Source organism: Cheilinus undulatus, linkage group 23 (assembly GCF_018320785.1).
Source record: "Cheilinus undulatus linkage group 23, ASM1832078v1, whole genome shotgun sequence".
Classification (NCBI taxonomy): domain Eukaryota; kingdom Metazoa; phylum Chordata; class Actinopteri; order Labriformes; family Labridae; genus Cheilinus; species Cheilinus undulatus.
The window spans coordinates 26,931,118-26,943,841 of record NC_054887.1 but is presented as its reverse complement, the minus strand read 5'-3'; the positions used below and the strand labels follow the sequence as shown (position 1 = coordinate 26,943,841).

The 12,724-nt window shown below is 38.4% G+C and overlaps 1 protein-coding gene across 1 annotated transcript; it reads right to left on the bottom strand.

Annotated features, from left to right (window-relative positions):
- Positions 1–774: 774 nt before the first annotated feature.
- On the bottom strand, positions 775–10,830 carry LOC121505771 (NADH-cytochrome b5 reductase 3). The gene is made up of 9 exons (XM_041781326.1): positions 10,694–10,830; positions 10,281–10,406; positions 10,084–10,156; positions 6,892–6,998; positions 6,677–6,806; positions 6,503–6,586; positions 4,550–4,635; positions 4,334–4,433; positions 775–1,723 (listed from the first exon to the last, which is right to left on the bottom strand). Exons 1-9 carry the CDS (start codon positions 10,712–10,714, stop codon positions 1,551–1,553), a joined length of 900 nt encoding a protein of 299 aa, XP_041637260.1. The 5' UTR covers positions 10,715–10,830; the 3' UTR covers positions 775–1,550.
- Positions 10,831–12,724: the final 1,894 nt, after the last annotated feature.

Here is a 12,724-nt window from a genome sequence, read left to right as displayed (position 1 = left end):
CAAAGGCTACAGCTGACAGGTCTTTTCCGCCTAAAACTCCTTGCCAATATTTACTGCATTTTTATAGCCTAAATATTGACAAAAATTGCCAATAATATTGTGCATCCCTTATTTAAAGTGTGTCTTAAACTCTGGATTTACTGCATTAATTCCAATCTACTCATCACATACTTTAAAATAAAATCAGCTAAAAATGATCAGCACCTAAAGAATTGGGGCATCTCTAGTTAAAACTAAAATCTCAGAATAAGTAAAACCATAACAATCTGCATGCAGACAACATGTGAAAATGTTTCTTTTAGTGAAACCAAAATGTTTGTTTTCCTTGAACTAGAAGAAAAGGATTAAATTCCTCTCTTGTCTCTGTTCTTTTAAAGTTTAAAGCTCCAGCCAGGAGGAGATTAGCTTAGCATAAACACTTGAACCAGTGGGGAATCGTTAGCCTGGCTCTCTCTAAAGCTCACTAATGAACACGTATCTCTTTTGTTTAATCCAAAAGCTCTTCACTTCACAAACCTCCCCCTAAAACCACAGTTTGTTTCTTTTGTCTGTTTCTTTCACTTGTGAGGATTAATCAAATGAGACGTGTAAATTAGAGAGCATTAAAGATGCTGTCAGGCTAAGCTCTTCCCTCTAGTTCTAGTCTCAGTGCTAAGCTAAGAAACTCCCAGCTTTATCCTCTTGTTCAACTCTCTGCAGCGTTTTTCCTCTAAAATGTTGAACTATCCCTTTAAGAAACAGCCTGACTGGGAATAACCATGGAAACCAAAGTCATTGTTTTTAAATTTTTGTAATAAAAGGGAGAAAATGCATTGTTTTGTGTTGTTTTTGAAGATGTTACAACACAGTTTTGAACACATTTAGGTTGCACAATGACATCTTTTCAGTCATTTTACCAGGAAACGATACCAGAAGTGTCACAAATTTCGTAGCTGCTGATTTTCATGTTGCATTTTTAAGCCACTGCTATCAGACAGCAGCAAAGACGTGTCATCAGTAACCACATAAACCACTGTTAACATGCTCCAGAAAAATGCTGACATCTGACATTACGACAGACACAGGGCAGGACTCTGTAACACATACTCAGCAGCAGAAATGGAATAATACTCTTCAAAGCAAGTGGTCGCAATTTCTTTCTCTGTGCATAAAAAAAGCTTTGCATGTGATAAGGCACTCAGGAAACAGCCAGGAAACCTCAACCCCTGATATTTAAACCAAACTGAGGCCAAACAGCAGGACAGCACGCTTTGTTTGCAACTTATTCTGAATCACGTCCATAACTAAAATCAATGTAAACACTACTTACATTTCCCATCAAAAAGCATCATCCAGAGCTCATACATCCACTACTCCCCACCCTTCTGCTACATCCTGATAACATTAATTGGTCCTTGCTGTGATTCTGTTGCATGACTATTATCATGGCATAAATAAAGTAGTATACATAGTGCAAACCCACTGCGACTGTACGAGTGCTTTAACTTTTTCAGGGCAGAGTAATGAATAACTGAAAACCTCAGTACTCCTGAGCATCTGGTCTTTGGTGTCTAGAAGGCAAACCTCCGGCTGGCAGAGTGGCCAACTTTGTCCAGATTGGGGTTGCAGGCGAACTGGATCATGGGTGGAGGTCCGCACATGAGGATGAGGGTGTCGTCGCTGGGGGGAGGCAGGTGATCCCTCACCATGTCTTCATTGATGAAGCCTTGGCTGTACTCCCAGTCTAAAAACACAAGAGATGCACCAGTGTTCAGATAAAACTCTAGCCTTTTTTGTACATTTTCTCCAGAAAATTTCAGGAAGTGATGCCCTAATATCGTCCTGTTTTTCCCTGTCAAAGAGGGAGGGGGTCTCAGAGGGCTGACAGGAACTGACATTAAAATGAAAGCATGGAAGAAGCAACAGCATCTTACAGCGTTAATAACTGCAGGGTATAAAGACAATCTGACATTAATTTAATAGTTTTATACCTTTTTCAAGTCTCTCTTCATAGATTTTGAGATCCTATCACATCTTCAATTTCTAACCCATCACAGCAGCACAGTTATGTTTGTGTTTTGTACTGATTATAAGATAAAAATGTGTCAACATTATAAAGAAAATGCTGGTCGTATTTGAATAAAGCCTTCTTGGGGGATTCTGAGATATAAGAAAAAGAAAGAATAAAACAGAAGGTCCCTGTAAAACATGGCCAAGGGAAAATCTCCAAACGACTTGTTTGAGTAAACATTTTCTTTAAGACAGAGCTAGAAAGAGTAGAGAAGGGTCTTCTCTCATATTAAGGTGGGGTCCCGGACAGACCAGAGACCCATATTCTTGTTAGAACACTTGTTATTTTTCATCATATGTAATGACTGATTGACTGATCGTTAACTGGTGTCCCAAGGGCCATATCAGGGCCCCAAAAGCTTCCTATCCAGCCCCCAGAAGATCATTAAATTCAAAAAAGGAGGAAAATAAGATGTTGTGGTTTTAAGGGTACCTTTTGGCTTTAAATGTCTGCACCGAAAAACGATTAATATTGAAATAGTTTTAGAATGACTTAACATTTGATCTGTTTTTACAGAAATTCAGTTGTCAGCTATTATTAGTAAATATTTTAAAAATATATATTTTTGAAAAAAAAAGGGGGTCAAGACTGGAGGAAATGTTGCAAAAAAATGGTGCAATAACTGGCAGGTTAAAGTGTTGAAGAGGTTAGAGAGTGGGTCATAAGGGTCAAAATGGGTTGTGGGGTGGAGCAAAGGGAAAAATGGCAGGAAACATGGTAAAAAGAGGTTAGAATGTGGCAAAAATTGTTCAAAGAAGGAAAAAAAGGGTCAAAAAGTAAAAATGGGTTAAAAGTGGCAAAAAAAATTGTGCAAGAAAAGTAATGGAAAGGAGTAAAACAAAAGTGGAAAAAATTGTTTAAAGGGACATTTTATATGAGTGGCACAAAGAAGATAAAAAACATGCTGGAAAAAGGGGTTAAAGAATGGCAGTAATTGGGTTAAAAGTGGCAAAAATGGCATGGCAAAGTAGTGAAAAAGGGGTTGAAGAGTGGCAGGAAAGTGGCATAAAGGGGCTAAAGAGAGGCAAAATGGGCACGAAGTGGCAAAAATTAACTCGAAAATTGCTTAAGAGTGGTAAAAAAAATGCAGCAGAAATGGCCAAATGAAGTAGTGAAAAGTGAGTTAATATTGGTGCTAAATCACAACTGGGGAGGGCCCATTTTCTGGATTTCCAGGGGCCCAGCCAATTCTGTGGACAGGCCTGTCTCCTTTTGGCCTGATGCATTACAGATAATGTGGAAGGATCTCACTATCTAAAAAAAATCTGCATTTTGACAGAAAATACATATACTAATATAATGATATGTTAATCAGACCAAATTATATATTTCATTTTTGTTTATTTGAAAGTCCGGCCCCTAGAGTCTCTGTCGAGACTAAATCTGACCCCTGCTCTACATTAAACATTAAAATCGTTTATACTACTAAAGTAACATGCTGATTGCAGACCGTGAACTTAACATCCAGTTTTACTTTGTGTTTCTAAATGTACTCCACTAGAGGTTGATATAGCAGAGCTGAAAGCTGGAACTTCTCTTCTTTACCAACAGATACTTTGGAAATTGTTTGGTCTGTTTGTTTTTAGAGAAAACAGTCAAATTGTCACATGACGGGCATTTCTTAGAGACAAAATCATCAATCAATCACTCAGTCTTTGCAGATTCTTTTCTGTCTCTCTGCATTTTGTTTCTGTTCCGCCATAACCAAAAAGACTCTCACAGATATAGAGAAAAATCTCTTTTGTCATGTCTTCTTCAGGTTTTCTGTTGTGATAGTTCTAGTAATGTAATTACGTTAAACTATCATGTGATGAGCAGTAATTGTATTTTGACTTGTGTCTTTTATCCACAACATGAAACGATCACATGGCTCTAAAAAAACGAGGCCTCATTTCTTATCAGTTACATGATTATCTAAAAGCCACAGTGCACAGCTTCAGCAGCATTGACCCAGCATGCACCACAGAAATGAAACATCTCAAACTCAAACTCTGCAGTGATATCTTCAGAAAGAAAGACCAAAAACAGATACACTGTCTACAAGGTTTTTTTTTAAACTGGTGAAATTTGAAGGTAAAAAGTCAAAGACTCGCTGGTTCTAGCCTCTGAAATGAAAATGGGTGCTTGTTTTCTTGGTCTGGCTTAAATAAATAAACTCTAAAAGCAAGTAACTTTAAGGATTGAAGGACTTCTTAATAGAACAAAATAGTAGTGTAATTAAAAGATAATCCTGATGTTCAGTTTGTATACAGGTTATGTGAGAGGTATCATATGAAGATGTACCTGCAGGTGCTCTGTCCACGGTAAACCACAGCTTAAACCGGTCTGGGTTGTTCGCCTGAATCTCTTCCAACTCTGGTCTCAACAGGATGTCTTTCTCAGTCTGTTAGAGGAAAGAAGAGCAAAGTTTTAGCACTGCATTTTTCACCTCTGCTCTGGCTTAACCCACTTCTGCTCATTAATGCTCAGAGATAAATATAACTCCATGATGACTCTGACCTGGTTGGCAAAAAGCAGGTAACACACAGTCTTGTCCTGAGGATCCTTCATGATAGCCGTGATCAGCTGCAGCATGGGAGTGATCCCTAGAAGAAAACGGCTTTATTTAGACAAAACATGCTCATATTTTATGTTTAGACTCAATTACTCACACTTTAACTAGCAAAAGAACAAAAGTATGACAGCATCCAGGGTGCTGGCAGTGTTAATTGACTTTTATTTAAACCACTCCTTGAGTCAATATCATCACAGTAATGATAGTCATTTGACAAGAGTTAAAGAAGCATGGCATGGAGTGAGTCTGTGTGGTACTATGAGTGTACGAGTTATTATGTGCACTTTGATGCATGTTGCATGTCAAAATGAAGTATCAATATCAATGTTTTAATTCGGCCCAGTAGGTATCAGATTGGTACTGGTACCAGGTCAGCACTGGTTCTCAATACTCGTCTGTATTTATTATTACTTACACTCCATGTGCTTCACTCTGACTCTACCTGGCTGTTCACACTAGTGTTTGTGAATTAGATGCTTATTGCAATGTCCAGCACAATTTTTCCTCAAATGCCTCAATTCAGACACATTACCCTACCAAAGGGCAATGATAAAATAACAACTATGCTCTATTTCACAAAAGTAAGGCTAGTGGAAATACCAAGTGGCTTGTAACTTTGCAAAACCACTAGCCACAGGGACTGGTTAGCAAAAAAGTTTAAGTATCACTAGGGCTGCCAAAATTAATTGCATTAATCACAATTGATCACAGAGGTCCCCAAAACATGCCTGAGAAGTTTGCTGCTAAAAAACACTCCAGTATTGGATTTTTGCACCTCTCAAAAAAAACTATTTCAGCCCTGCTCAGAACGAGCCGTTTCTGTGTCTGTGGCTTTAAATGTTACTGAGCTGTCTGACCCCGCCCCTGACTCAGCCCCTCTTAGGAAATGAATGTGGCTCTCAGTTGGCAGCTGAAAGGAGGGTCAGGAAGAGGGTGGAGCTTTCTTCCAAGTGGGGAGGACCAACCGAATTTGGGGGTGGAGCTAAATCCCTGCATGACATCATGAGGGGAAATCTGAGAGCAGCTTGTTTTAGCACACATTTTCTGAAAGGTGGGGGGGGGGGTTCTTTTGGGGATTGTGGACAGGCCAGGGTCACATATTTTTGTTAGAAAACTGTATTTTGCATGATATGTGACCTTAAATGTCTAATTTCACTTTAAAGACACACGGCTCAGTGGACCAGTCAGACGTCATCTACACCTTCTGATATCAAACATTTACCTGCTGTTCCTTATTTACTTTTTAATCCATAACAAGTTCCTTTTTTTCTTTTAAGTTTGTGTCAAAATCTTTGATATACCAATATATCTCTTAGTCTAAGACAGTTAAAAATCCAAAATGCCACAAAAAATAGTTTTAAATGAAAACTAATGGAAATTTAAAAATGCAATAAAAAGTACAAGATTAATTGCAATTAACTACAGAAATTCTGAGATTAATCATGATTAAAAATAAATTATAAACAACCCATGCATGTCCACATACATATTGGTATGAATACTGAGCACCTGTTATCCATGTCTCCCTCTGTCATCCACACCCTTAATCATCAATCAAAACATCCACAGATAACCTGCACAGTCCAGACCCATCCTCCTCTAAGGGTCATTTTTACAGACATACACCTAACCTCTGCTAATCTGCATCATAACAACCGTGTGGGTGGGGTTAGATCAGATATGTGGACCAAACAAAGACCCTCCCAACCCACACCAGCTTTTATCGTTACATGTAAGACTCTTTCTCTAAGAGAAATAACGGCCTGAATGCAGAAATACTTTGATTTTTTTTTCTCCATTTGCAGAGCAAATAAGTTTGGTTGTTAAACAGAGGAAATTCTTCCCTTTGAAGGTTTTTCCATCCTCTCATTATGAGATGAGCTGTGTGATTTTCCCACCTGTTCCTCCAGCAATCATGCCCACTTGTTTGGCGGTCTTGGTCTCAGCTGGGGCCTTCTTCTCTGGCTGAATAGCAAAAACACCTGTGGAGGGAACATTAAAACATCAGAGTCTCTACCTGCCTCATATCTGCCTGCATCTTCTCCCCTGCTTCATTCAGACATCCGTCTCACCTTTGCCTTTGTAAATGAGAAGACCGCTGGGGCCTCTGAAGTCGATGGTGTCGTTGATCTTGAGGCTCTCCAGGTACTGGCTCATCTTCCCTCCTTCAGGGAATTTAGGATGGACATTTTTGAAGTAAATCTGTAAACAAACAAAACAGGAGGAAATGGGTAAGAAGGAAGAAGTGAAGTGAAGATGTTGTCAATAGAGGGATGTTTTTGCTGACCTTCACCACCAGGTCCACGTAGCCTTTGTCATCATCGCTGGAGGTCGGAGTGTATGGACGGACGACGAGTTTACCGTCGATTTTAGCAGACAAATAGATGTGCTGCCCTGGAAGGGAAACACAAGGATATTTATTATCAATATTTGCAGCTTTAATATCATATTGTTTTGCAGTTTATTATAATTCTTTCAAAGTATAAAATAAAATCATAGATTAAAAAGAACTTTGAAAAATAGAGGAGTTATATTTCAAACAATTTTTTACTTATTATCTGTTTTTATTTATTCAATACTTGGCAGATCCTAAATGCAGGTTTAACTGTGAGGAATCACACAAATTCTGGCGTAAGTTCAGAGAAATTGTCAGAGGTATTTTTTAAAATTATTTTAACATTTTAAGACAAACTAATAACTAACCACAAACTGATGGAAAAGAATTTAAAAGAGGTGAAAATAATTATCTGCTGTTTCTGGGTTATTTTTTTGCCTTTACAATAAAAAGCAAATCTATATTACATTTTTCCCCCCTTTCTGCAGAAAAAAGCTCCCCCGTCATCCTTCAATGTTGTTATATTTTTAGTACAATGTTACATACTTTTATTCCTTGGCATATAAGGTCAAAATTTTGTTTTATATAATCTTTTGCACACATGTTCAGAGCTCAGTCTTGCTGCTCTTCATCAGGTGATCCCTCTGTACTTAGACCTCTTTAATAGTTTTATTAGGTGGACATTTTATTGATTTTAACACACCCACTGTGAGGTACAGTTTCAAAAGCCAACACTCCCAACAAAAGCTGATCCAGATTTAATCTCACAACGAGTCTGATCTAGGCCTGCTCTTTATGTTAAGCATCTTCGGATTTGTCACTAATCAGGGCTGTATGAATAAAGATTTAAAAGCAGTGCTCATGGCCAGAGCTGAATCACAAACATGTAACTAGATTCTAGATTAGCAGCTTATTGTATGCTAGAAAAAGGGTGAATCTTTGACTGAATTAGTCCTCCACAATTTGGTAATAATGCACGACTGTGAATATACTGGACCATGGTGGGAAATCAGCCAAATGCAGGGACCTTTGAGCAGCACCCAAGACTGATTTTGTAACAGTGAGTGGCTCAAATTAAACCCCTTTTTCTGCTTGTTTCTACTGACTTCTGACTACTGACTTCTCTACTGAGCAAAGACAAGTGGACAGACACAACAAAACCCCTGTCTCCAACTCCGTGTGTCATAGTCAGCTGTATCCTGGGATGTTTGACTCAGTATTAAATGAGAGTACTTCTCCACTGCAACTGGTGTATCTGCAACATACACAGCAGTTCCTGCAGAAATCGCACACAAAATATTAATTATGACCAATTCTGATACTCATAATGCAGGAAAATCCCAATTAACTTAACCTTTGCATGGTTGAGCACAGGGCAAATTGGTCAAAAAACAAGGTTTAAAATGAGTGACAGATCATTTAAGCAAAAACTCTCTCTTCTTAAACAACCTGATTATTATATTATACCCTTTTGAATAATGAAGCTTTTTAAAGAAAGAGTGGCTGGTAAAAAAAAAAAAAAAAGAAAAAAAAAGTTTGTGGCCGGTAGATTTATTTACCCTGTACCAGGCAATACTGCAATTTGTGATTACAATATAATCCATAAATGGTGTCATGAGTCTACTTGGCTTGTTGCCTTTGAACGCATCCGTCTAATAAAGTTGTTCTGTTTTCTTCAAGACTATACTCATCCTCCATGCACCTTGGCAGCTGGTGAAGTTGTGCCAAAAGTACCTACTTCATCTGTCTGTCAGGAGCCTTAAGACCCACCCCAAATCTACCTCTTTGTCTCTTATTCTGTTGATATGAAATTCAGCATTTTCAATCTTGAAGCCATAGTAGATTGGCTTTGAAGGCTGGCATCAGTAGGCAAATGGGTGAAATTACAGAGTCTGTCCAATAGTTTATACCAGTGGTTTCAAACTTTTTTCACCCAAGGTTAAGCCAAAATCTCAAGGCACACCATATTTAAATTGATACAAAATTGACTTTTTAAATAACGTGACAGTCAAGGTGGCCTATAAGGGGAGATAAAGGGGAGAGCTTTCTGGGGCCCAGCCAACTGAGGGATAGTGGAGATGGCAAAATTAGGCAAAAAGTGGCAAAACAGAGACAGAAATGCACAAAAACTGGTAAAAAAAAAAAAAAAAGTGGCCAAACAATGGGTAGACATTGGCAAAAACTTGCTTAAAGTGTCAAAATAGTGGCAAAAATGGGTTAAAAATGGCCCAAAAAGGATTAAATATTGGAAAAAGGTGATTAAAAAGGGCAAAATTGGTCAAAAAGTGGTCAAACTAAGGCTAAAGAGGGTGAAAAAGGTGTCAAAATAGATCACCAGGGGCAGAAAAGTGTAAAAAAGGGTTAAAGCTGCAATAAGGTGGTAAATAGGGGTTAAAAGTGATTAAGAAGGAGTAAAAAATGGCCAAACAATAGTAAAATGGGCAGAAAAGTGACAAAAATGTTGCAAAAATGGGTTAAATGGGGCAAAATGTTCTGAAAAAGTGGCAAAAATGGGTTGAAAGTGGTAAAAAGAAGTGGCAAAAATGCAAAAAAAAAAAGCAGCCAAATGGTTGAAACTGTCAAAAGAACCAATCCACTCAACCCAAAATTAACTTGCCATGCTTTTCAGCTCTAAATGAAGTAACTGTTAGCCAAGATGCTAGCACCAATGCTACTGATCCACCTGACATACACTAATATCATCAATAAATCACAACTGGGGAGGTCCCATTCTCTGTGGGCAGGCCTGGTTACAGTAGGCTACTTGCCATAAAGTCGCAGTAATAACGTATGGTTGTACAAGTTACCAAGGCACACTAATGTGCCCTGCCACACCATTTGTGAACCACTGGTTTATACAATCTGTTAGTATCCATGCTCATTATTGCTTTTCTATATTCAAGATGTTTGTTACTCTGGAAGTGGGTACAAATGAGAAAAAAGCCAATGTGCTCCACTTTACAGAGTAAATATTAAATACAAAACAGTTTTTAAAATAGCAATTTAATTATAGAGAAATAAGGGGTGTGTGCACCAGAGATTATGTAGCAGTATCCACGGTAACTACTGCACCAGGGTTGCAGTGCAGTACTCCACGTTTGCTTGTTTCCATATGCTTTATATTAATGTCATATTTGCACATACCAACGGGGAGACCCAGGACGTGTTCAGGGGAGGGCAGGGCAAAGCGGAATTTCCTTGTGTCATGGCTGACAATCTGAACATGCAGAGAAGTTGGTCATAAATACAGCAGCACTGAGAAAAACATGCCAGCTCTGCAGCGTTTGTAAACAGACAGGTGATTTTTGTGCAGCCTTTTCTTGATATCCAGACTGGTTTACCTCTTTGTCTATGAGCCTCAGTGCATACTTGATGTTGGGGTCTTCTAAGGTGATGGCAGGTCTCCTCTTTCCGAATAAAAGTCTGAAGATCAGGTTGATGATGCTGTCAAATCCTCCTCTGATCAGCTGAGATAAAAAAGCAGAACAGTGACTCAGGCTAGCAGCAGCTAACGTTAGCATTAGCCGCCACCGGACTGTTTGTTTAAAGCCCTGCTGGGCGTTGTCTAACTTCACTAAGGTCATTTTTTAATCCACACCAGAAGAAATGAGTCACAGGCATTCCAGTGGGCAGGCCTGGCACAACTCAACTCCATTAGGGAAAACTAACTGTAAGCTAAGGTTAACCAGAGCTAATGCAAAGCGTTTACAAGAAATAAAATACAGCGAGGGCATTTTCATCAAAATATACTTACACCGATGATGTAGGAGAGCATTTTTCAGCCAGTTCAAGAAACTACAAGGTCGTCAGCGGAGGCAGAAAGCAGCGCCAGATGAGTTTACTGCAACTGTGACTGCGTTTGGAGCTGTCATGAAAGATAGGCCAGTTAACGGGTGGCAATATATACACTTCCGGTTACGCCCTTAAAAATAAAAGCATGATCGTTCATTTCCAACGTTGAACAAAGAAATTTGGTCACTATCGCCCTTAAAGAATAAGGAACAGTGAACCACGTTAACTAGCTGTAAATTTGTGATATAACAAGGACGTTATTTGATTATTATACCTGAAAATGACACACATATTTTCAACAACGCCTAAAACGTTCTGTCTTCACAACTTCCGGTTTGTAACGACTAGTTAGCCTGACGATCCTAAGGATTAGACGTCACTTCCACATGGCTCCTTCTCAGATTTTCACAATAAAATTCTTCGACAAAATTACAAATATGTCATTTACAGTAAAAATGTACATTTTAAAAGTTTCAAAAGCATCTTGTAAGGTATATGGATTATTGACGCGACCCAAATGACGTTTAAATGCCAACATGGAGCATAATAAAATTTGATTAAATAAATTAATGGTGATGAAATAAGAGGAGAAAATAGCTACCTTTGTAGTTCCTTTTTTAAACTGCCACTTATCTTTATTTGGCACTTTTACTTGTTTTTTTCTGTATATAAATATCACTGCATGTTGTTGATAAAGCTTTTGAAACTCAAGACACCTTAGCTGGAAGAAATTTATATAAAACTGGGACTGCAAGCAGCACTCAAACACCTCATGTTGTGTCGCAACAGCTGGGCATCACAGCAGAGGGGCCCTGTAGTTTCTTCCTGGTTTGTCATTAAATTAAAAAAAATTAGCATCTTGCTCTTTGTATATGAGGTACTACAGGCTGTCAACAGTAGGTGGCAGTATGGCAAAAGATGCTAAAATGCAGATATGATCAGAGCAGGATTGAATGTTTATCATGTAAAATTCAAAGAAGATAGGATGTTTTATGTTAGAGGTATTACTACAGCAAAGCCATGAAATAAACATTTAAATGTGCTGAGGAGCAGACCTTGACCATTTATTAGACAGCTTTGGCAACTTCCTGACAAATGGCGAGATATCAAAATGCTCACCTTTGCCAGCAAGTCGTGCTCTGATGAAAAATGTCAGTGTGTTGGACAAATATCGAGGCCTTTCTTTCAAAAACGAAGTCAAATTGTTTCCACACAACAAGAGGAATAAAGTAATGGATCAATTTTGTCACTTCCTGTTGCCAGTGAGGACGCTTTGATGGGATGTTTGCTTGTTGGCGTGTCATACGACTGTCTTCCCAAAAGTTTGAAGAACACAGAACAATGTTAACAAATGTTACAACAAGTTAGACATTTGGCCCCATCAAAAAGCCTTATTTTGAAATTGAAATGAAGCTGGTGGACTTCCTGTTGGGCTTTGTGTATGGGTCATGAGGCTTTATTGTAAGTTTTATGATGGTCCATATGCAGAACAAAAATCATAAGCCTAGGTTGAATGGTGTGTGAATGTTTGAAATGATTTAGGAGGAGAAGTTATACCTCAGAGGAAGAAATTCTCATCTGGCAGAAGGGGGCGCTGTGACAAAGAGATGACATTTATGCATGAATGTAATCAGGCTCAATGTCTGATCATGCCTGTGATGTTTAATAATGATTGAAATAAGCAATGTAGTTATATGGAATTACGGTGCTGCAAAAAAGTAGTTAAAAAAAAAGCCCAACTTTGGCCCTGGTGACAGCTTGGCCCTTTGGTGAAAACTCAAGTTTTTGATCACTTTTGATCTCCATGTTGTGTAGAGTGACCAAAAGAAATCAAAAGCAAATTGGAAAAAAATCCCTAAAAGAAGCTGGAAAAAATGTGAAACTTGTCCGTCAGTGAAAACTCCAAAATTTGACCTTTACCCGTGAGAGCTCACTTCCTGTTCATTTTTAGAAGATGGTCCCAGGATATGTTTTTTTTTTTTTTTTTTTGGCT